Source organism: Tyto alba, unplaced genomic scaffold (genome assembly GCF_018691265.1).
Source record: "Tyto alba isolate M040663 unplaced genomic scaffold, T.alba_DEE_v4.0 Super-Scaffold_42, whole genome shotgun sequence".
NCBI classification, from domain to species: Eukaryota; Metazoa; Chordata; class Aves; order Strigiformes; family Tytonidae; genus Tyto; species Tyto alba.
In genome coordinates, this window is record NW_024881318.1 from 33,902,943 (window position 1) to 33,924,608 (window position 21,666).

The 21,666-nt window shown below is 40.3% G+C and overlaps 1 protein-coding gene across 1 annotated transcript in view; it reads right to left on the reverse strand.

The window, feature by feature from the left end:
• GLIS3 (GLIS family zinc finger 3) overlaps window positions 1-21,653 on the reverse strand; it is a 183,882-nt gene extending 162,229 nt beyond the window's left edge. Inside the window, exons 1-2 of the mRNA XM_032989626.2 lie at window positions 21,572-21,653; window positions 15,062-15,538 (exon numbers count right to left, since the gene is read on the reverse strand). Coding sequence (XP_032845517.1) covers window positions 15,062-15,446 — 385 coding nt within the window. The 5' untranslated portion in view covers window positions 15,447-15,538; window positions 21,572-21,653. The remainder of the gene's footprint in view (window positions 1-15,061; window positions 15,539-21,571) is intronic.
• Window positions 21,654-21,666: the final 13 nt, after the last annotated feature.

The window sequence follows — 21,666 nt, forward strand, 5'->3', positions numbered from 1 at the left end:
GATGCATTGAAAAATAAATGGATTTTCACATAGAAATAAGACATGTAACTATTTCACACCAAAGAAGAAAAGAGTTGATAAAGTATATGCAAGATGGGAAAGATGCTCATGCAGCAAGAAGTCAAAATAGAAAGCCACTTTAGCTGGGGCAACAAAGCTAGCAAGAATCTGAGTATATACTAAGTGGGAAAAAAACCCACCAGCACTGCACCTATATGGGCAAAGAAGAGGTAGGCAGCAGCATTAATCATCCCACTGCTCAAGAGCTGGCAAGGAAGGATACACAGGGTAACAAAGCGATCGTCCAGCAGGCCTCGAGGTCCCATAATGAACAGCTTTTTTCCTACATTACAAAAGATTTTTTTAACATTTCTTCTTATTTGAAAGCCAACTCATTTTCTAGCTACGTGCTTAAGCAAATAAATATCCAACCAGTCCTCTCTCACTGCCAAAAGCACCAAAACATTCACAAGAAACAGTGTGGATTGTGTTAGAAGATACATTTCACTAATTAATTGACACCAATGCTGGGTCAGTAGTCTTATAGAGAGAACATTTATTTGGGAATGCTGATTGACAGACCAATTACAGTTTGGTTAGCTGGAACGTGAAAGCCAACTGCAGATTTATTAACAGATGTTCAAATAGCAGTATGTAATACATGTAAGTTCAATCTAGATCAAATATGCCACTGCTGAACTCCTGACATTCTCTGAAATAAGCCATTGAAAACATCTCAGTAGGACAGAACAAGGATGTTAAAGTGTATGTTACGCAATTAAGAACTATGTTTAGCTGCCAAAGTAAACTTGCTGTTGATAATGTTAGCAGTGATGACGACTGCCTGTCATACCATACTAGTATTTGAATAAAGCATGAGTTATAAATTCAGGCAAATATTAAAATATTTATTCTGGATTTTCTCAAGTGTCTTTTTAGTATCTATTTTCTTTTTTCCTTTATAAGTAAAAATTATTAAACTGTATATAGAGATTATTTTTCTTTTTTTAAACTTCTGTGCTCAAAACACTTATTTAGGATGTTTTCAAACTATTCATGGTAAAATTCTTGGTAACCCCAAAGCCTTTTCAGTGGCCTAATCTTATTCAAGTCTCAAAAACAGACAGACTGGGACAAACTGTATTCCTAAACTGTAAAGCTGATTTTTTTGTGTAAAAGGCAGGACATAACACTAGTTAAAAGCACTCTGTTTAGCCTTAGACTCCTGATTCAAGTAACAGTATAGAAAAGAGGCAAAATAAAGAAAAGAGCTATTCAGGTGAAATAAAGAGAAACAGTTTTCACCAAAATCTCAAGATGTGAGGATACTGAAAAGCAGACAGAGAACCTTTTTATCTCTGTGTCTCCATCTTCAGTACAGTCAATACCAAATACTACCTAACCAGAGGAACCTGTACAATTTTACTGCTGCTCATCCGAGATCATCACTTGGTGTTCATAACCAACAAAACCAGAATACATTATAATGCTAATAAAACATAATCCAGCATAAAAATTCACTCTGTGTTTGAATGGAACCCCATTCTGGAAATTGCATGATAACATTTCTTCTGCCTTGAAGCTCCTGGAGTAGTTTGCAGATCTTCAATCCCACAGCTCCTGAAAATGCAATGAAGCTGTGGCAGCCTGACCTGAGCCATGTGCTCCCGGTCCCACTCTCCTGCAGATGGAAGGGGCAGGGCCATGGTCCCCCCTGGGGAAGAGAGACGCCTCCTCCTTACGGGAGCTGCTGGACTAGTGGAGGGACAATGGGCTGGAGAGGCTGCAAGGAACAGCACGGTGCCAGGATGGAGCAGATGAGATAGCCATGAGTGGACAGTCAGTCACATCCCAGGGGAGAAAGACACAAAGACTTTGCAGAGGACTGGAGAGGACCAGGCAGGGTTTGCCACCTCACCCAAACTCCTGCACTGGTTGCCATCAAGGACTCCATCTAAGATTCGGTGGGATTTCTGTTTAAATATTTTGATTTCTCCTTTTACTACTTTCACTTTTTAAATGAAGTGAGCCCTAGTTGTTACCCTATTTTCTTATAATGGCTAATTTAAAAAAAAATACCTTAAACCCTGGCCTATCTATTGTATAATGGCCAGCCAGCAATCTGTATCACAGGCATTAACACTCATTATCTCCATTAACAACTGCGGAACAGAATCAGACATTGCATGGAGATGACATTCCTGAAACCTTCTTGGGACTATTTAGCAGAACAATACCACTTATGGACCACAGACTCAGAAATCACAACCGTCAAAATTAATCATGTACAATTTTAGTACTATACTTGACCAATAAGAAAAGCAAGGAACATTTTGGGAGAAAAAATGACTTTAAAGCTTGCTATTTCCACTTGGTATTTGCCATTTCCAATCCGCAAGCTCTTAATACTTGTCACTGTTTTTTTCAGCCACACTGCAAATTTTAATCTACTGGGGTTTTTTTATTCTACTAGTTTTAATCAACTATTAAGTATTTTAATAATTAATTCTTCAACTCTTGATTCTGTAAAGGATTTTTACCAAATTCAAGGTAGGAATCACACAAAAATTATTTGTAAAAGCAGAAGAGCCTGGATTCTCCTGCAGATGAAACAATACCAGTTCCATGAGATTGCAGGGAAAGAGCATTATCCCACTGCTCTGTTGAAGATCCAAATACAGCTTCTTCAGTGGAAGATTTTAGACTGATGGAATTTACTTCCCAGCAGATGAGACAGATCAGATACCAACGGCACCTCCAGTGCCTTCTCAATTTTTTTTTGTTTTGTTGTTTTGTTTTTTTTTAAAGAAAAAAGGAAGAGGTAGACACTGCAAGGAAGTAAAAATGGAAGAGTATGTACTTACAAGTAATGCATCCACTCATCATTGTTTAAATATCTGTTCTTCTTCATATTAATCACCAGTAAAATTCTTTATCTATTAAGGCTTCATTACATTAAAAAATAAATACTACTAAGGCAAAGTAAGTCAAAGCAGCCTTTCCTGAACACAGAGGAATGCCTCCTGAATTAAAATAACATTTTATACTTTATTGATCTGCCCTCAAAGAAGCAGGAAATTCTGCAAAATAATACTGACCATGCAGACAAGAGTTACATCAATGTGCAAAGTAATCCCTTATTAAATCCCAAATACAAAGTTCTGAGCACACCACTGATTTCAGTAGGAATTTGGCTGGAGCAAGATTTGGTGTCATTTCAGGAAATTAAAGTCATTAAACTTTTGAACGCATTTGCAAGGGAAAAGTGTGGTGAGAAAAACAGAAGTTTCCTCACCATTGAACACAGCTATCAGGGGTCCGCCAGGACATCCGCTCTTCTCACTGGATGAAGTTCACCCACTCCAAGCACCAACAGGAGACTCGTGGCCTGAAGATGTCCCCTTGGACACTATCCGCCTGCCATGTGAACACCTGCAGGGCAACCTGCCCTGCCAAAATTCTTTCCAGAGCTTTTACAAGGGAAATGTTACACAGCAACTGCTTTGTTACAATAACTAAAGCTGGGGAAGGCATCTCTCTTCTTCTGACCTCTCCGATCAGTGCTGTCCTCAGACAAAACATCAGACTCACGGTTAAACTGGCAAACCTGAAGAAGTGGTAGTCTCTGCTTATTAAAGCACAGTAAGCCACTATAGACAGACTTTCTTCTCATTATCATTTGAAACCTCTCCTACAGGAAGATAAGAGTTGGCATGTATATACCAGACAGATGTAGTCACTTAAACCAGCATCAGTATTAGTATTATACATGCTTGTATGTTTTTGCATGCCAAACATTTGCTATTGTGAAGAAAGGCAGAGCTACTGAGTGACTGATGGTACATTTCTCACACACACCAGCCCTCTTCTACTTTCATTTGCCCATACAGAGGCTTGAAGAAGATGTCCGATTTTAAGGTGAATTTTTATAGAACTCTAGACATGTGCTTCCAAAAAAAGAACAAATAAATGTGCAAGTATACAAGCTGTGTGTTTGTATTGTGAAACAATACCTGTATGTAAAAATACACACGTGCCATGCTGAAGTTACACCCATATATGAAATTGTAATCAATCACATGCTGGTACACACATCATCTGAGTGTACTTGTTAGTAAGCATCTGCAGCTTGGCACAAGAATTGCTTTCATTTGAAACCTGGCTCCCGACCTCAAAAAATTTCACCACAACACTTTAGGAATATTTCTGGGTAGACATGTAGGAAGACAGAAGTTCAAAAACACAGGACTAGATCAGTGAACCCAAAAATGACTAACCAAAGAGACAAACAATGTTCATTATTTCAGAAGCACCTTGGTAACTCTTTAGTTAACTAACTTAATTTCTCCTGAAGTTCAGTTTCTAGAAATGTCATGTGTACAAATGTACAGCCTTGATATAGAGCAAGTAGGATAACCAGCTGCAATGATTGCCAATTTATGCAGTTTAAAATATCCTGCCAGAAGAAATGTACTGCACTGCTCTCATTCGTTCCTTTATGCATTCACTGAAATCTGAATGATATGCATCCACAACAGAAAAGAAAAAAAGTCTAAGATACTCAATTAGCAAAGCATTTTTTAATATTCTGCCTGTCCAAATACTGGTTCTGCCTGAGCAGACAATAAAATTCATGATAGGAGTTGAATGGAACACCTTCCATCACTGAATAGGGTAGTCGCTCCAGAATGAAATTCTTCCTTCTGGTCATCTTGTCAAAAAGGCTTTTTAAATGCTTTTTTTTTTTTTCTTGCAAAAAGACAGCAGTAGCAAAAGTGAACCGCATTCTATTTCAGCCTATTAATGCATCAAATGGTTAGACTAAACAGGGATATATTTCTCTATAGAAGCCAAGGAAAACCACCCAAACCACCGATTTTATCAACTGCATAATATCTGTTGAACTGACCACATGAAACCCCGATGAACAGGGATTTTTGTCACAAGGAAAAGTTCCTTTTCATCCGTTTAGAGCTGTGACTGGAGAATACTGCCTGGATATGTGGGGTTTTTTTTACAAGGGCCTATGTATCAGCTGTATCCTGTACCACAAGACTGAGGGAAGGGGGTCAGAAAAGGTAAAAGCTCATTCCCTGATCCTGCCCCAGGCTGTCCTTCCTTTCATTATGTGAGATGCATTCGATATACACCTTCTCATTCTGGAGGGACCATGGAGCAGACTTCCAACTTCCATAAACAATTCAACAGTTAATCAGCTTCAGCAGCAAGAGTGCCCCTGTGACACCCAAACTCTACTAGTCCTACTTCCTAAAACTCTCTAGAATCACCAGCCACAAAACAGCTTAAGGACATGCTTGTCATCTAAAGAATTTCACAAACATAGGCATAAAATGGCAATATTTGACTTAGCCCCATAAATATGGTGGCTAAATGCGAACAACAAACTTCTGTAGCTGTTCACCAGTCTCAAAAATTTTCCCACTTATGAATAATCTATATTTTTATTTTAAGTCAATTAACAGAAAGTGTTTATTGATTTTTCAAGATGTTGTGGTTTGAGCTCAGATGGCAACTGAGCACCACACACCCGCTCACTTTCCCATTCCCCTCATGTGCTGAGGAGAAAATCGAGCAGAAGGCTTGGTGGTCTGAGCTCCAAGAGCAACTGAGCACCACACCACTGCTCACTTCCCCTTCTTTCTCAGTGGTGAGAAGACGAAAATAAGGCAGGTCTGGGATTTGAGATAGACCAGGGAGGGATAAGTCACCCTTTACGGTCACAGGCAAAAGGCAGACTCATTAGGGGAATTAAAAAAAAGAGCAGAGATTTATTACAGACACTAACAACAACACTTAATAGAGCGAGTAGGACAGTGAGAAGCATTACCACATCTTGAAAACACCTTTTCCCTACTCTCCCTTCTTCCTGAGCTCAGCTCTGCTCCTGATATCTCTACCTCTTCTCCCCAGCAGCACAGAGGGCAGGGGGTGGGGGATGCAGTCAGTGCTACCGCCTGGTAGGGGGTCAGCTTCTGGAACTTCTTCCCCCTGCTCCAGAGTGGTCCCCCTCTCACAGAAGACAGTCCTCCACAAACTTGCTCTGATGTGAGTCCCTCCCACGGGCCACAGTGTTCCCCACGCTGCTCCAGTGTGGGACACGCCTGCATGCTGCAATCCTCCCAGTGCTGAACTACAACAGCAGGGGCTGCTTCTTCCCACAAGATCCTGGCCTCCTTTGGGCACAGCCACCTTAGATATCCGTATGTGGCCCCTCACAGGCAATAAATCAGTGTCTGCTCCACCGCAGACCTCCATAGGTGGCAGTGGGGGGCTGCCCTGCCATCTCCCCACAGGATACAGGGGGGTCTCTGCTCCGGCACACCTCCCCCCTCCTTTCTTCCTCCGTTCCTCCACTGACCTTGGTGTTCACGCAACTGCAGTAACTCTTCCTCACAAGTCCAACTCCTCCTCCCAGATCCTTTCTTAAATACATTATCACAGAGGTGCAGCTGATTGGCTCAGCCCTTGCCAGAGTCCAACTTGGAGCCTGGGGAGCTTCGAGAATTTTCTCACAGGAGGTCATCACTGTAGCACCCTCCCTTGCTATCAAAAAAACCCACTCCTCACTCAAATACAGGACACAAGATCAACTATCAAAGATAAATTAGGAGATCAAAATCCCAGAACTGAAGATGCTTCTTTGCTGAAATATGGAAGTAGTACCACTTTACCATCGAACCAGTTTCACTGGTAAAGTCACCGCAGTCATTAGTGAATATTTTGCCATAATTCTGTTTATCCAACAAGTTTGCCATGGGAGAGAAAAGACAAAAACGACACTTGGCTGTTGCAGTTCATATTAATACAATTTAAAAGACTACAGTAAGCATTTAATGGCAGTATATTTGTTCTGGTACCTTACAGTTAATACCATATTTAAATTTTTTTTGTTTCTTCAAAAGAGAGTAATCTCCCCATTTACTTATTCACTATAGACACTTACATCACACCCACCACTATGTATTATATTTTCATCACTGTCGTTGTGACTTTCATTGCAGTAATGCCCAGAGGCTGCAGTAGCAGTTTTGTCTGTCTCTGGGCAAACATAAAATAAATAAACTCTTCACCATGAATCCAAACAGAGAAAATAAACAACGCGGGAGAGTGAGAACAGGGGGACTTAGAGCTAAAATGGGACACAATAATTCAAGAAGCTCCAGCAGCAAGTACCACAGCAGAGACCAAAATAAAATTCTGCCATGCTGATGCAAATACCAAGTTTTGACAACAGCATCGACTGAGCCATGTTTTTTACATCTGCATCTCTGCACTCCCTGCCCAGTGCCCCAACAGCTGCATCCAACACATACTCAGCTTGTATCTCAAACCACCTGAAAAGATAACCTATGCTCTTACAATCAGCAATGAAGGACATGCTTCACTAATTCAAGTATGAGGTAACAAGCGCTGCCGGCAAACACCTCACTGGCCTGAGATTAAATTTACCCTGGAAGGGATAAGTGGTACAGAAACACAGACAAAGGAGTACATGTAGGCTATTTGTCGCCCAATTAGAAACAGGTCAGATACATTTTAAGACAGTTTGTTGTCCAAGCTAAGCCAAAGTTCAAACATGTAAGCATGGTCCTTTAATAAAAAAGCCATACTAATTCCTCTTGCTTCCTTGAACTCTGAGACAGAATTAATTATCAAATTCAGCTTCAGAAAGACTAGCTGTAACTAAATTAGAGAGGAAAAAAAATCTAATTGGTGCAGACAATCCTGGCTTTTATTCGCAGAGGAATTACAGAATCAAAGAATCACAGCATATATCAAGCTGGAAGGGACCCTAAGGATCACTGAGTCCAACTCCGTGCTCCTCACAGGACTATTCCAGGTATTTACAACCGTGTGAGAACCCTGAAAGTAAATAAAAGACCACTTTTGCACTTTATGTACAGAATAGATGTCATAAGAGCAGCGTCTCTTCTCATTGTTTTCCATGGGTGAGGGGTAGGAGAGAGAAGCTGAAACAAAGCAAATGCTTCCTGTCCATCACCATCAAACAGGTCTGCAGCAGTGGGGTCCAAGTGAAGGAACACATTACCGTGGTGAAGATCATGTTATAGCACTGCTAGGAATGGCAATGTAGTTCAAGAACACAATGGTAATAGGCAGAAAAGATAAATCCATCTACAGAATTCAGTATCTGCACACATCTATGCTAAACTGTGTACCAGGCTGCTTTTTGGCCCCTGTTCCTCCACATAAAGGTGCAAATAACATGTTCTCTCTTTGTAGGTGCACATGCAACTCTGAAATTCATTTGTGTTTGACATCAATAAACTGCACTTCAGGTGGAGATCTCAAAGCACTGGATAAATGTAAAAGTAACTTATACAAAATTTGCCAATGAAAATAATAGAGGCATAGCAAATTGAAGTGACTCAACCATATTCAGACCAAAATACTCAAATCTTACTTCACTCAGTGGGAGAGGTAGCCTCAATGTAGTATTCAGGAATTTTCAGGTACAAAACTTCCAGATTTTTATATTTCAACTGGATTTTTATTCCAAATTTCCCCTATAAAAAGGTGGCTGAAACATGCATCTCTCTGTATGAAAACAGATTTTGTTAGTGCCACCTTCTGGTGATAAAACAAAACTGAAAAATCATGCACTAAGGTGAAGATTCTCAAAGTAAAGTGAAAACGTAACAATTTGGCCTGTTTTGGTTTGCTTCTTTATGATGGCTTGACCTGAGGCATCAATTTTTTCTCTCTGCAAACTTGTAGGAGGAGACAAAATTCATTAGCCATTTTTAGATTACATAAGTGCAGATGCATAACCATCCTTTAATCAGTGACAATGGAGAAAAAAAAAAAAATTAAATGCTACATCCCTGGAAGAGTCATCCTCTCAGAAAGGTACATATTCCTTGATTTTATCCTACAGGAATTTTGATGGGGAGGACATTCAAAGGCATACTGAGATCTCCACCAGAGGTTGCCCAGGGGGTCATGAGCTTGGTATAGCCTCTCCCATACAGCTTGCCCATGTTTTCTTTGTAGCCTTCCAGCTGGTGATACTCTTTGGATGCTATTGACAACAGCAAGCTGGCATCACGGTGAAAATAGGTGTCATAAAACTGTTGACAGATACACCCCATCACCTTCAACTGGTCTGCCCTAGTCTGAAAGAATATTTGGCCTAAGAAAATGATAAAATATGATCTTTACTTAAATCCAATTCTTCACTATACTGTATTCTGGATAGCTGCAACTCATTTTAGAGCTCACTGTCCAGGCCCACAAAGTAAGGGATAAAGGTATAAGGCTGGATATGAGAGAAATTAAATTACACTCTTAACATAGAATGGGTAAGTGTTGGCAATATGCCTAATACTCTTGAGGGATTTTACAGTTCCTGTGTAAAGTAGATCCTTTTTGGCATTAAGCCTAACACTCTTCAGGGAATTTTTGTAAGTTGCCTGCGGCCTCTACAACACAGTGCAACATGTGTTTTGGTATCACCAGCTATTTTAATTTTCTTAAACATTTTGTTCTTAAACAAAATTCTGAATGCTTAAAATAAAAACTGTAAAAATACATAGAGTCAATGTAAACCACTGCCTTCCATTATCTGTGTTCAAAACATTTATGTTCAGGAGACGAACCATGCCTGAAATGACAGAAAAATTAACCTGAAATAAGCACTCTGGAGGAATGTCTTGCAACAGTAATCTATGCACCAACTTTTACGTAAAAATTAAGTAAACTTCTTGTACATTCTAGAAAAGGCATACCAAGAACCACAGTAAACCTTCTCAAACCCGACCAGGATTGCTGGTCATCCAGCCCCTAAAACTAATTGCAAAATTAAAGTCAGGGAGTCTCACATTCTCAGCTGTGCCCGTTTGGAAAGTCCTAGACCAGACAAAAGAATCCACCAATCCCTACTGTCTTCAGAATGGATTTCCCTAACAACTGCCAGAGCTGCAAGTAATGATCTCCTTGCCTTGGTGGATCCTGTGTTATTTTTCAAGCATATCAAGGTCTCTGAAGCATATGCAAATCTGGAAAATCTGTCATGCTGCATAAAACTAAGATCCTTATCACTTAATCACTTTGCTGTACCTAAACATCATCAATAGCCAGGCTTTAAGACTGCTGACAATTGATTATAGAAAACAACTGAAAAAGAAAATAAGTCTTGAGTCAAGCTTTCTGCATAAGGAACTGCACAGAATACTGATGAACATCTTTTTTCAGACTGCGCCGACTGACACATAAAAACAACAGTAACAGAGAGCAAAATAAGTACGTTAAAGAGATTTCAAGTATGGCTCAAGCTGCTTACTGATTAACACTTCTGCATGTAACACTCCTCACAGACCTGTGCTGTTATTGTTCAAAAGTGAAACAAGGCTCTCTTGGCAAGTGGAGACAAATGATCCTCCCTGACCAAACTCACAGTTCTCACACAGCTTAGCAGCATTGGAGTTTCTTCTTCCAGAGCCTCTGACGTGGTGAAAAAAAAAAAAAAATCTGAATCCCAAAATTTAACGCCTGTAAACTATTTCTAGGATAAAAAGGAGCCTTTACAATCTCCAAAAGCAAACATGCTCCTCTTACACATGAACATTAGTTGACTTATTTTACTAGAAAAAATTTACAGTCACATTTGCAAGAAAATAGGTAATAAAATATGTAATGATTTTTCATGTCAAGGAGCAAACTTAACACTGCAGGAACCACAGAACTAGAAGATGACAGTGGTCTTTTCCATTGCCCTGGAAAGGAGAACAAAATGTGTCCATGCCAATCTGCACAATTCTTACCAACAAACATCCAGATTTGCTTCAAGACCCATCTCAAGTATTTTCATGTCAACTCTTCACAACTACAACACAGCCTTAGTCACATACCCACATGTTGACTACACTGGTTTTAGTAGAGCAGAGCAGTCGGGGTAGGACAAAAGGCCAGACTGGTTTCCAAGGCTTGAACTCCCCGCATGTGCAGTGTCATCTGCTACCAGGGACGGTGGGGGATGCAAGGAGATTGCTACGGCTCTCATGACTGAGAGCTGCTCACAGTTTCTAGAAAGCCTTGACAGACATACCAGCTTAAACCACTACCACATAAGGAAGACTAAAAGCCAGGCTGACAGGATGACTTGCCCCTCCCTGCGTTCACACCAGACACCTCCACCAGGTTAGAAGCACGGTGGCTGGAGGTGCAGAAGCTGCACCACCTGCACCAACAGCACCTCAGCATGGAATTTTGGTCACAGTGGAAGTTCACTACCAGCCAAATCCAAGCAGCTTTAAGATTAGAATATATTCTGACAAGATGGGAAAATCCAATCCTAACCTTAGAATGAACTGCCATAAGCATGTTAACTATGAACACAGAGACTAAGGATTCAACTCCCTTAGCACGACCACCAGGTGTGTGGTGCTTACGAATAATGCTGAGGAAAAATATGAGGTGTCCTCCCAATCTACTCCCACATCCACCTTCCACAACTACCTACACCAGCAGGGATACGTTTATCTTTAATACCTTTTGATGTACTTCAAAAACATGTTTTCATTTACTGAGTAAGAGAAACCACTACAGGTGTTGAATATACTGGTCCTTTCAGAAAACATGTTGTTTTCAGAAAGATTTGGGATTTTTATTATTACATGAGACATGAAAACACTCAGGATATGCCTGAAAATAGTCCAGCTCACACTCACAAGTCTGCACTGAGGAGTGAATAAGACAAGTAATAAGAACAGCTACTAGCTTTTCTATAAAACAACATATTATTCAGATATGTGTACAGAGCAGATATGCTGGTAATAAATCCTTAAATACATAACTTCTGGACATCACTACATTTAGATTACTCTTCTAATTTGAAGTATTTGAAATTTATGCACTTCAAAAAAAAAAAAAAAGACCCCAAAAAACTTCTTAATAGAACACTAAGTAGGAAGCTGGATTTTAAAAATCATATTATTTTTCAATATGTATAAGAGTTCTGTCAAAAGATCTGCACTGATGAGAGAAGTTGAAGACTAGTGCTGGCCAGGTTATGGTCTTGGGCCTTCCTTTACTGTTCTCACCCTTTTACCCTTTCTGCTCATTCCTGCCTGATGTCTCTCTAGCTCTCTTTCACCTCAGCAGATGTTGTCAGTAAAGATCTTTTCCTAGGCCAGAGTAAATCTAAAAGGTATGAACCAATTAGTCACAAAAAGTGGTCAAATACACATATCAAACAAAATGTCTATAGATTTCCAGTGCCAAATACATGTACTGTTATACCCGCATTTTGTATCTAATTTCTATGTGAAAATAGCTAATATGGATAGACAAAAGCGTACACTCCTAACAAAACAAACAAAAAAAATGTTCTGTACTAGCACATTTTTCTGTACTGAAAAAAATCCACTATTATAATGTTTTCTTCTTCATATGCACAGCATAGTACTAGACAGTATATTATACCATTAGTACCTCACAGGAGGTAAACTAACCGAAGTCAGAGATGTACACCAGTGCATGTTCAGACTCGCTTTTTTTCTCCATACAGTTACACAGCACAATGTGCTTCAGGTTCCCATTATGCACAAAAGCGTAACAGTTTCTCTTAATGTGATTTAGGTGGCATTCTTTCTAAAAATCATCTCCTTTCAAAGCTCTGTAACATTATACAAGATACAGAGGGTCTTCATGCAAAGTAAAGACTCTCTGCATGTTGTGGTTGCTGTAGATTATTACTGTTCTCTTTTTGTGTATTCAGCACCACCTCCTGTTAAAAAAAAAAAAAAAAAAAAAAAACAACAGAAAAACAAAAAACCTGTAAAAAACAAGGCACAAATGGGATTGACCCAAAATATTCTGTTCTTGCCTCCATCCCAAACTGAATCTGCCAAAGTTCTTTTTAAACTGTTTTATCCATTACTGAAAGAATGCAGGGATGCTATTCCAAAACCACCAAGTCATTTGTTGTGTATCTTGCTGCTTTTACTATCCCATGTGTTTCAAAGTAAAAAACAAACAAACAAACAAACAAACAAACAAAACAAAACAAAACAAAAACCACCAAACCAAACAAAAAAAAAACAGAAAACAATTTTGTATAGGGCAAACCTCTATAACTGATCCAGAGACAGCTGTAAAACTGTTGTTTTTGTGAAATGAATGTTTAACTAACATAAGTACCTACCAAAAGACATTTCCCTGCCACTAGAAAAGGACAAAATACAAAAGAGCTCCACAAGCATCAACTACATGAATGGTTTTATAAGGTTTACAGTCTTATTTACATACATGCTATGCTTTGTACAGAATAGCAAGATTCCAAGTCTTAGAAATTTATCTGGACATGACCAAGTGAGTGAGGCTTAGCTCTTCCATAGTGGGTACGTTCCCAGCATACATAATCTTCAACTCTGTCAGTGGTCCTGCTAATATCAAGAACTTTAAAGCATGAGGATTTACCCAATCCATTGAAACATAGAATCTTAAGTCCACAGTATCTTGTCTAATACTGTTTACACATAAACCTCCCCAATGCCTGAATTCAGATGAATTCCCTACTTGTTATTACATAAAATAGCAGACTCCTTTACATATGTGAGAGAGCATTGAGCCAAGAAGGAAGAGGGAAATGACAGCAGGTAGGAACAGAGAGGTCAGGCACAGCAGATCAAAATCCCCAAACTAAGGACATCAAACTAGGCGACGCTCTCTTCACCCTGTGATGGTGCTCAGCAACACATACTGAAGGTGGATTAGCAGTTACGTAGGCCAATTTCAGAGATCTCAGCATGGATACCCTGGTTTTAGGCACACAATTTTGAAGACAGCGGGAATCAGGCTCTACCTGTAGTGAAAGAGAGGTAGAAAAGTTCCTCCAGAGCTCATCATGCGAGGAGTCCACCTCTCTTCATGGTAGCAGGAGCTTAAAGTTATATGCTGTGAATTACACCCAGCACCGCCACCAAAGCAAGCACCAGACGGGTGATCTCAGAGGTCACCCAATGAATATGTATATGCATTACCACTGGTCTGACTCAGCAGAGCACTCAAACATGCAGTTAACTTTCAACTTGTTCTGAAATGATACTGGCTTCAAGCCTGTAAGCCTTGCTGAAGAGGGATGGACTTCCGAAGTTTTCAAAGGGAAGTAGTGAAGAAAAACAGAAAATGGAAAAAAGCAACGCACTTGGAATAAAATGGGAAGTCTCTGTCTCCTTTTCTGGACTTTCACTCATGTATAGACCCAAGCTTTTCTTGGTATTTTAAACCATTTAATTATATTCTATACATTAAATTATCATGTCTACGTACATTCAGTTTTGAAAGCGTGACACAAAATTCCTCCAACAAAGTACCCACATCTCCAACATGACCAGAGTGAAGAAGTACCAAAAACTTAAAGTTTTTACTTCAAAGACCCATGAGAAGACAGGCAAGTACTTTCTTATAGATAGGTAAATGTCTGATGCACTAGCACTCACGGAGGCCCAGCCTTCAAATTTTGTAAGGACTATGCATCATTATTTTTTACAGCATAAACAGTAGTTCTAAAAAATGGACTTCAAATCTATGGTCAAGACATGCTCCAAAGTGCTTTACAGCTTGTTCAGCCTAAGCACTCTAAAAAGCATGACTACACTGCTGCTTTCATCAGTAATCAGATGTTAGTCACCACTGGAAAGCTGTGTTCATGCATCCAAGACGGAGTATTTCTGATACCACTTACAAAGTTCTGGTGCCACAGAACATAAAATGACTATCTGGATTTGTTGAGTCAATAGGTTAGGTTAGCAAAGCAAAGTCAAACAACACCGTTTATAAAGAATCTTGGGACATCTGAGCAACTGCTGTGCAATACAAAGCCCCTGGGAAAAATCAAATAATGAGTTACTTTTTGTGGAAAGCAGCAAAACATTCTGTTTCAGTATCATTTCTTTTGTAGTAAAAGAGTGGCAAAAACCAGACTGGATTCCGTCTACTAAAACCAATACCATCTGGGTATGTGATACTGCAGAAGAAATGCTATTACTAATATCAATAGAAAAAAAAAGGCTCTTACCTTCATCTGTGCATGGGGAGAAAGCATTTCCAAATTCTTGCTGTTTTGGTTTTAAAGACCATGGGGCTGGCAGCTGTGGGGGCAGTGGGACTTGTAATAAAGGCTTCCCATTTGTAACCACCTGTTTCCTGGGACTTAGAGCAGGAAGGTGAATAGTACCGTCAATGATGCTGCTCTGAGGAGCAACCCCTCCTCCAAGGGGCATCTTTAAGTGTAGGCTGGCAGACAAGTTTCCAATTCCTGGGCTTGGGGTGCTGCTAGTTGAAGATGGGCAGGTTGTTCCTGCATAAACTCTGATAGGTGGGATCTGCTGTCCACTGGTCATCTTAGGTCCATGAGGAACACCTGTTGTCCGATGGCTCATACTGCATGACCTCCCATTCATTTTTAAGAAGTTAATATAAGTGTGTTTTTACAGACCCACAGCTATGACTGATACCAGTCCAAAGTCAGTAAGTAATCCATTGTGTATTATGCCTGTTTAAAAAATACATAAAAAAAAAAAATATATTGTAGTAAATAATACATGAAAGAGGACTGAACATGGCTGTTAATTTTGTGACATTACCGGTTACAATAAACAAAGTACAATCACTATATGATCTGTCAGGGAGAAAGAACAAAGCCAAGCAATGACATAGAGCTCTAACACAGAGAAAACCTGCCTCTTCCAAAGCTCAAGTTTGCAATATGGTCAGTCGCCTTCACATTAGCTAAACCAGCCATGAAATTAAGTGAATACTGACCAAGTGCAAGAAGGCAGCCAGGAGCAAAAAGACTCTCTGATAGGGAGTTGTCATTAGGATGAACACGGCTATTGCCCCTTTTCTGCCACCTACTCAGTCTATTATTTAAAATGGTGCTGAAAAGCACACACAGTAGGCCAGCACTATGCAGATACAGACAAAACAAAAAGAGATACCAGTTCACGTTCTAAAGTATGTACTTACAAGGAAATTAAGCAAAACCACTGAAATGCCAATATGGTCCTTCAAACACTGTGGCACTTCGCAATAGAAAAGTATTGCAAGAAAGCACAGCACAGAAGTATTCATAAACATAACTACAATCACTTCAAAGGTGGATACATATTGTAACCATATAGATATGCCATAATTTAAATGTAATCATACAGCAGCAAGTTTTCAATTATATAATAGAAATTATACCAATAATTTTTGAACTCTGACTTTTTGTCACTTTTGTTTTCCTGTTATTTAAATCTTAGAAGACAAGACTGGTAAGGAGTTTGAGAGATCATCTCAAACACAACCTACCCCAATGCAAAATCAACTAGACCTAAACATTTCCTGACATAAAAAAGATTTGTAGAAAAAAGCTGCACATGTCAGTGTAAATCACTAGGCTTAAGATATCACACAGATGGTGTAATTTCAGCCGTAACTCAGCTGAACAGCACATGCCCAACTTTCATCATTAGGTTCATATGTTTAACATTAAGCACATGTTCAAGTAGTTTGTTCAGTCATAGACTCAGTGCCTACTTAACTTGTTCAGACAAACAAATTAAGTTGACAGAAATAAAACTGAAGTATGGCTTCAATTTTTGTTTTCATTCACATATACATTAAGGTTTTAATTAAGTATTATGATCTTGCTGCAGCAAAACACTGAACGGTAACTTTTACCTTCAGCACATGAGATTTTCAACACTGAAGCCAATAAGATGATAACCAGTATGTTCATAAATTAATTTCATGTAAAACCTTCATACTTAACTCTTCACTTACTATGATTCTGCAATGTTTCAATTGTCTCCATCTGTGAACTGTCAAAAACACCTCAAAGAAAACATCTCTGTTTATTTTACAAAACTGCATTCATAGCACACTTCCAGATTAGAGTAAAAGCCATCTAAGTACCTATATAGATACATAGACATAGATATTCACACACACTCTCCAGTTAAAACTCACTAATTATGAAGGGCCTAAGCATATCATCTTCAAAGGCAAGAGCAAAATCCTTACTGACATTAGTAAGAGAGATACACCCTAACCACACTTAAATGGTCAGAAAAGATTTATTCTACATACTATTTTTCATTGTGACATTGTTATATTATAGGAATAAAAATTGTAAAGCACACCAATTAAAAACAGTATTATTTATTTTCATGCCTGGCTGAAGCATAAATCACTCTCTGCAATTCAGCCAAGGACAGGGAGAGCTGAATGTTCTTAAATTCTCAGTTTGTTTTAAAGGCAGAATGTACCTTGTCCTAACACAGGTGACTAGATCCTTATAAAAGAACATACAAAAAAAGGCAGTTGTTTTGCTGGCAAGGCTGTACACCATGTCACTATAAACTGACTACAAATAAAAATCATTCTTGCCTGTAATTCTTGTCTGCAATTTTAACTACATTAGAAAAGTACTAATATAATCAAGAAAAGTTTATACAAGACAAATGCATTAGCTTTACTCAACAAAAGCCCCTTTAATCAACAGAAGAGTATTTCTACATAGCCTACAGAGACCTACCAGCCCTATAAAATCCAGGTCAATATATAATTTGTGCTGTTAGTAGGTTGGTCTCCTTTGCTATTCTTCTCCAGTAATATTATATCTTCCAATGAGTAACAGTGTTCTATGTTATCACTGTCTTAATATATCACTGACTACTGCTGGTTTTTTTACACTTGAAGAAAGGCCTCTGGGCTTGTAGTTTCTTTCCTCATGCTAGTAAGCTGTATTTTGAATAAAATGACCTGAAAGTACAAACAAAACAACCTTTTTTATGAAAGCAGAAACAAGTTAAGTATTTTTTCTACATTTTTTTCTCTAGTTTCCTCCTGATTCGATCATGAAAATGTGTAACATTATGTTAACATGCAGATTAGTTAATATGCATATCAGTTAAATTAACCTTTCTTTAAAATACGAAAGCACCTTGGAGAGAATAACTTTTCCCACCTTTTTAAATTATTTTGTGGTATTTTCAATATTACTTACTTGTTCATGAGTGGATTTTCATTAATTAGATTCATTTAGTGTCAACTTCCATCATGATGTCAGGACCTTCTGATATCAAGGTCAGAGTGGCCAAACTGATTCAAACCAAAACAATGAATTACCTAGAACTGCATTAAAGCATATATAACTAACGAAATGCCAACTGGACATGAATTATATTTATAAATGTATAACTGACTTTTGCATCAGATACATAAATAGCTCTGGATTATAGCTACCTGTAACCGTAAAAAGACATGATGAATTTCTAACCAAAGTGATTTTGGAAATTGTAGGAATACAGCACTGAATACAACCTCTTATTTAAAAATAAGCTTAGAAATCTTGAATGGGGTTGAAGGTTAATGTAATAAATTGAAACACCAAAAACCCGCCAAAAATAATACTATCCTGAGACTGAATGACTGTGCTGGTGTGTTTTGTTTTGGTTTGGTTTTTTTTGTTGCACCAAAAGAACACAAGCACTTTCTATGTTTTAATGAAGTATTTCTCTCCATCAGTGAGATACTGTAATGACCTTTTTATACTCCCATGGATGTTAAAGGAAATACAATTATGTCCACTGCTTCTAAAGTCTCTCTTTTTTTAAACTGACACTAGCCAAAGCTCTATGACTCTGCATCTATCAATAACAGCATGACAACATAATTACTCAAAATCCATAACAATGATTCATAAATTCACTTTCAGAAAGCCATGTAGTAAAATTTAAATTCAAACTGAAGCCCTGGAAAATCCGAACACTAATCCTTCAGAAAGCAAAACAAAAGAAGAATTCACAAATCTGTGCCTGCAGCACAGTATGCCATATAGTCTGCTTTTACAGTGCAGTTTTGAGAAGTAATCAGAGTTGGCTTACTGCTTCATCCACTGAAATAAGAGGTAAGATACATTTCAACTTCAATAAAATCTGAATTACTCCAATGCAGAGATCAGTTTAAGGCACTGTAATAAATCCAGCTCAGGAGACACTTTCACAAAAGTAACTATCAGACAGTGGCACTTCGTGCACTGGGTAGCAAGCACTATCCCAAACCAAAGAAGACTGAAAGACAAAGCACTGAACAGTCCCTCATTTCTGTTCTTCCACTGGAGACAGCTCACCTCCACAGCAGCTACCATACACTGCGGAAAGCAGACATGAACTGTAACTCCCTCCCTTGGGACTGTGCGCTCCAAGACTGTGAGTGCCTTCCCTAGTCCCCACCACGACCAGGGACAGCCAAGCCTCTCTCCATGTTCCCCTCCACAAGCTCCTTGGCACAAGTCCAGGGCTGAGCTACCACAAGGCTACCCAAAGGGGCTACCTCCACCTTGAGCTCTGCTCTCCCCTGCCTCGTGGGGCCATGGCATCTGCAGCATCACCTGTCAGTGGCACCACGGTGAACTACTCAGAAGTCACTGCCTCCCCTGACATCACATCCCTGATGGGTCAGTATGGGTGGACTCGAGGACTGGGATGGATAGCGGAAAAGGAGAGCCACCAAAAGCTATAGGGATGCCTCACCTCAGCCTCACTGACCACTCACTGTCTCCAGAAACAGGGCCCTGGAGGCTCCTGAGGTTTTTGTGTCTCACAGCTGCTTGTGACAAGGACACAACCTAACGTAGATGTAAGCCACCAATTTAACAACTCGTTTTCTAAAATGCACAGACACACACATAGGATGTGCTGGTATTACAGCTTTTGCACAGCTATCTGGATGTAGCTTACAGACCAAGGCATGGTAATAAATTCTTGGAAAGAAAAACCACACAGATTTAACAAGGGAAAAAAAAAATAGCTGAGAGCTTACACTTAGGCTTGGAACAATACATACATTAAGAATCACGGCTGCAATGAAGGAAGACAATGTGGCTTCAAAACTGAAACTACAAAATAAGTTTTCCACTCAATTTATAGAGAATCTCTTCCCCACCTTCCATGTCAGCCAGCATCTCAGAAGTCATGCACGACTGAGAATAATAAATACCTCACACTAGCATCCACTGTTTTGGTCATTTGTATCCATTTCTTGACAACTATACTCTTGCGCTACCACAGGGGGCTTCATTCCAAAGTGCAGTACTCGGATAATATCACATTTTTCTTAAGCCCAGGTGCTCAGAGAAGGAAAACTATAAAAGGGTCACACAATCTGAGAGCTTCTAATTCTCAAACGTCAACAGAATGCCTTCTTGCTACATCAATGAGCAAGACAAATGAAAGCTGAAGAAGGTCCTCTTCAGCACTGTAAGACAACCAGCCCCCAAACATGACTGACTTTCTCAGACTTAACGTAATGAAATATACTAATTACTTATTACTTGCATCACTATAATTCCTAGGAAGATTAGTCACAGAAAGGAATGCCTTTGTGCAAGGGACTGTACAAACACAGAGCAGAGCACAATCACCAATACTGCTGCAACTGCCGTCAAAAGGGCAGCCGTTATCAGTGGACAGGTTAACATATATCCAAGTGTAGTTGGGACCAAGCATTTTTACCATTCTGCCAGAAAAATCTTCTCAGGTTTCTACTATGATAATTAAGATCTCCCCAGTTTTTTCTCTATTAGGTCCTTAAGTGTCAGAGCTGTGCTACTGCAAGGGGTTGCTGTAACAGAATAGCATGAGCTTTCCATGAGTAACGTTATTATCGCCAGGGCTAGCTACAAACTTCAGACAAGCTGCTTGAAAAACCCAATACAAATCTGGCAGTACGGAGAACCAGTCAGAGGCATGCTTTCTGACATGCTGTCAATAGCTGCAGCATCCTTACCCAGTAACCAAGGGCTCCTGCAAACCCTGACTTGTGCATGTTTTGCCCACACTGTTGCCCTGCTAGCTTTGCCTATAATGCCTGTGGACTTTCCAGGAGTGCAGCCACAACCGCTAACGCTGCAGTGTCAGCAATGGTGAGAGCTTCAGCGCAAGCCGGGCATGGGAAACCACCACCAGTGTCCTCATGCAAGCCAGTGGCAATGCAGAGGCAGAGGAACGGGGCCACAGGCACCAGCCCTGCCCTGGAGCCCTCACTGTGACCACCACTTGTGGGGCGGTGAGGGCAACCACCACAGACTGCGGGGCAGATGGCCCAGGAGATACCTACCACCACCCTTATCGCACCCACGGCTCATCCCGCGGACCTGGCAGCTAAAGCACTAGCGGCTTAGCCAGGGCCAAAAGCTAACTAGGGTCTCAGGAGAGGAGGGCACAGCTGAAAGCCATGACTTTCAAGTCTGTTAAATTTAAGAGGCTGGAGTTACCGGCAACACACAGGCCCGCAGATGAGGCAGAGATGTCATTTCAGTGGGCACGACACGTCTGTTTTTTTGAGCGCTGGGACGCTGCCTGGATGACGGCAAGCACCGGGCAATACACCACTCCGCCTCCGGGCCATGGGCCTCCGCGGGGTGCGCATCGCTCTGGCCGCACCCCCGGCCCCCCCCGGGCCCTCCGCCCGCGCTGCCCAAACTGCCCGCCGCCCTGTCCTCCCCTCCGTCCCCCGCGCCGCCCTCCGCGCTGCTCACCCCGCCTGCGCTGCCCTCCGCGCTGCTCCGCGCTGACCCGCCGTGCTCCCGCCGCCGGAGGAGCAGCCGGCGGGGTAGGCTCTCCTCCCCTGCGG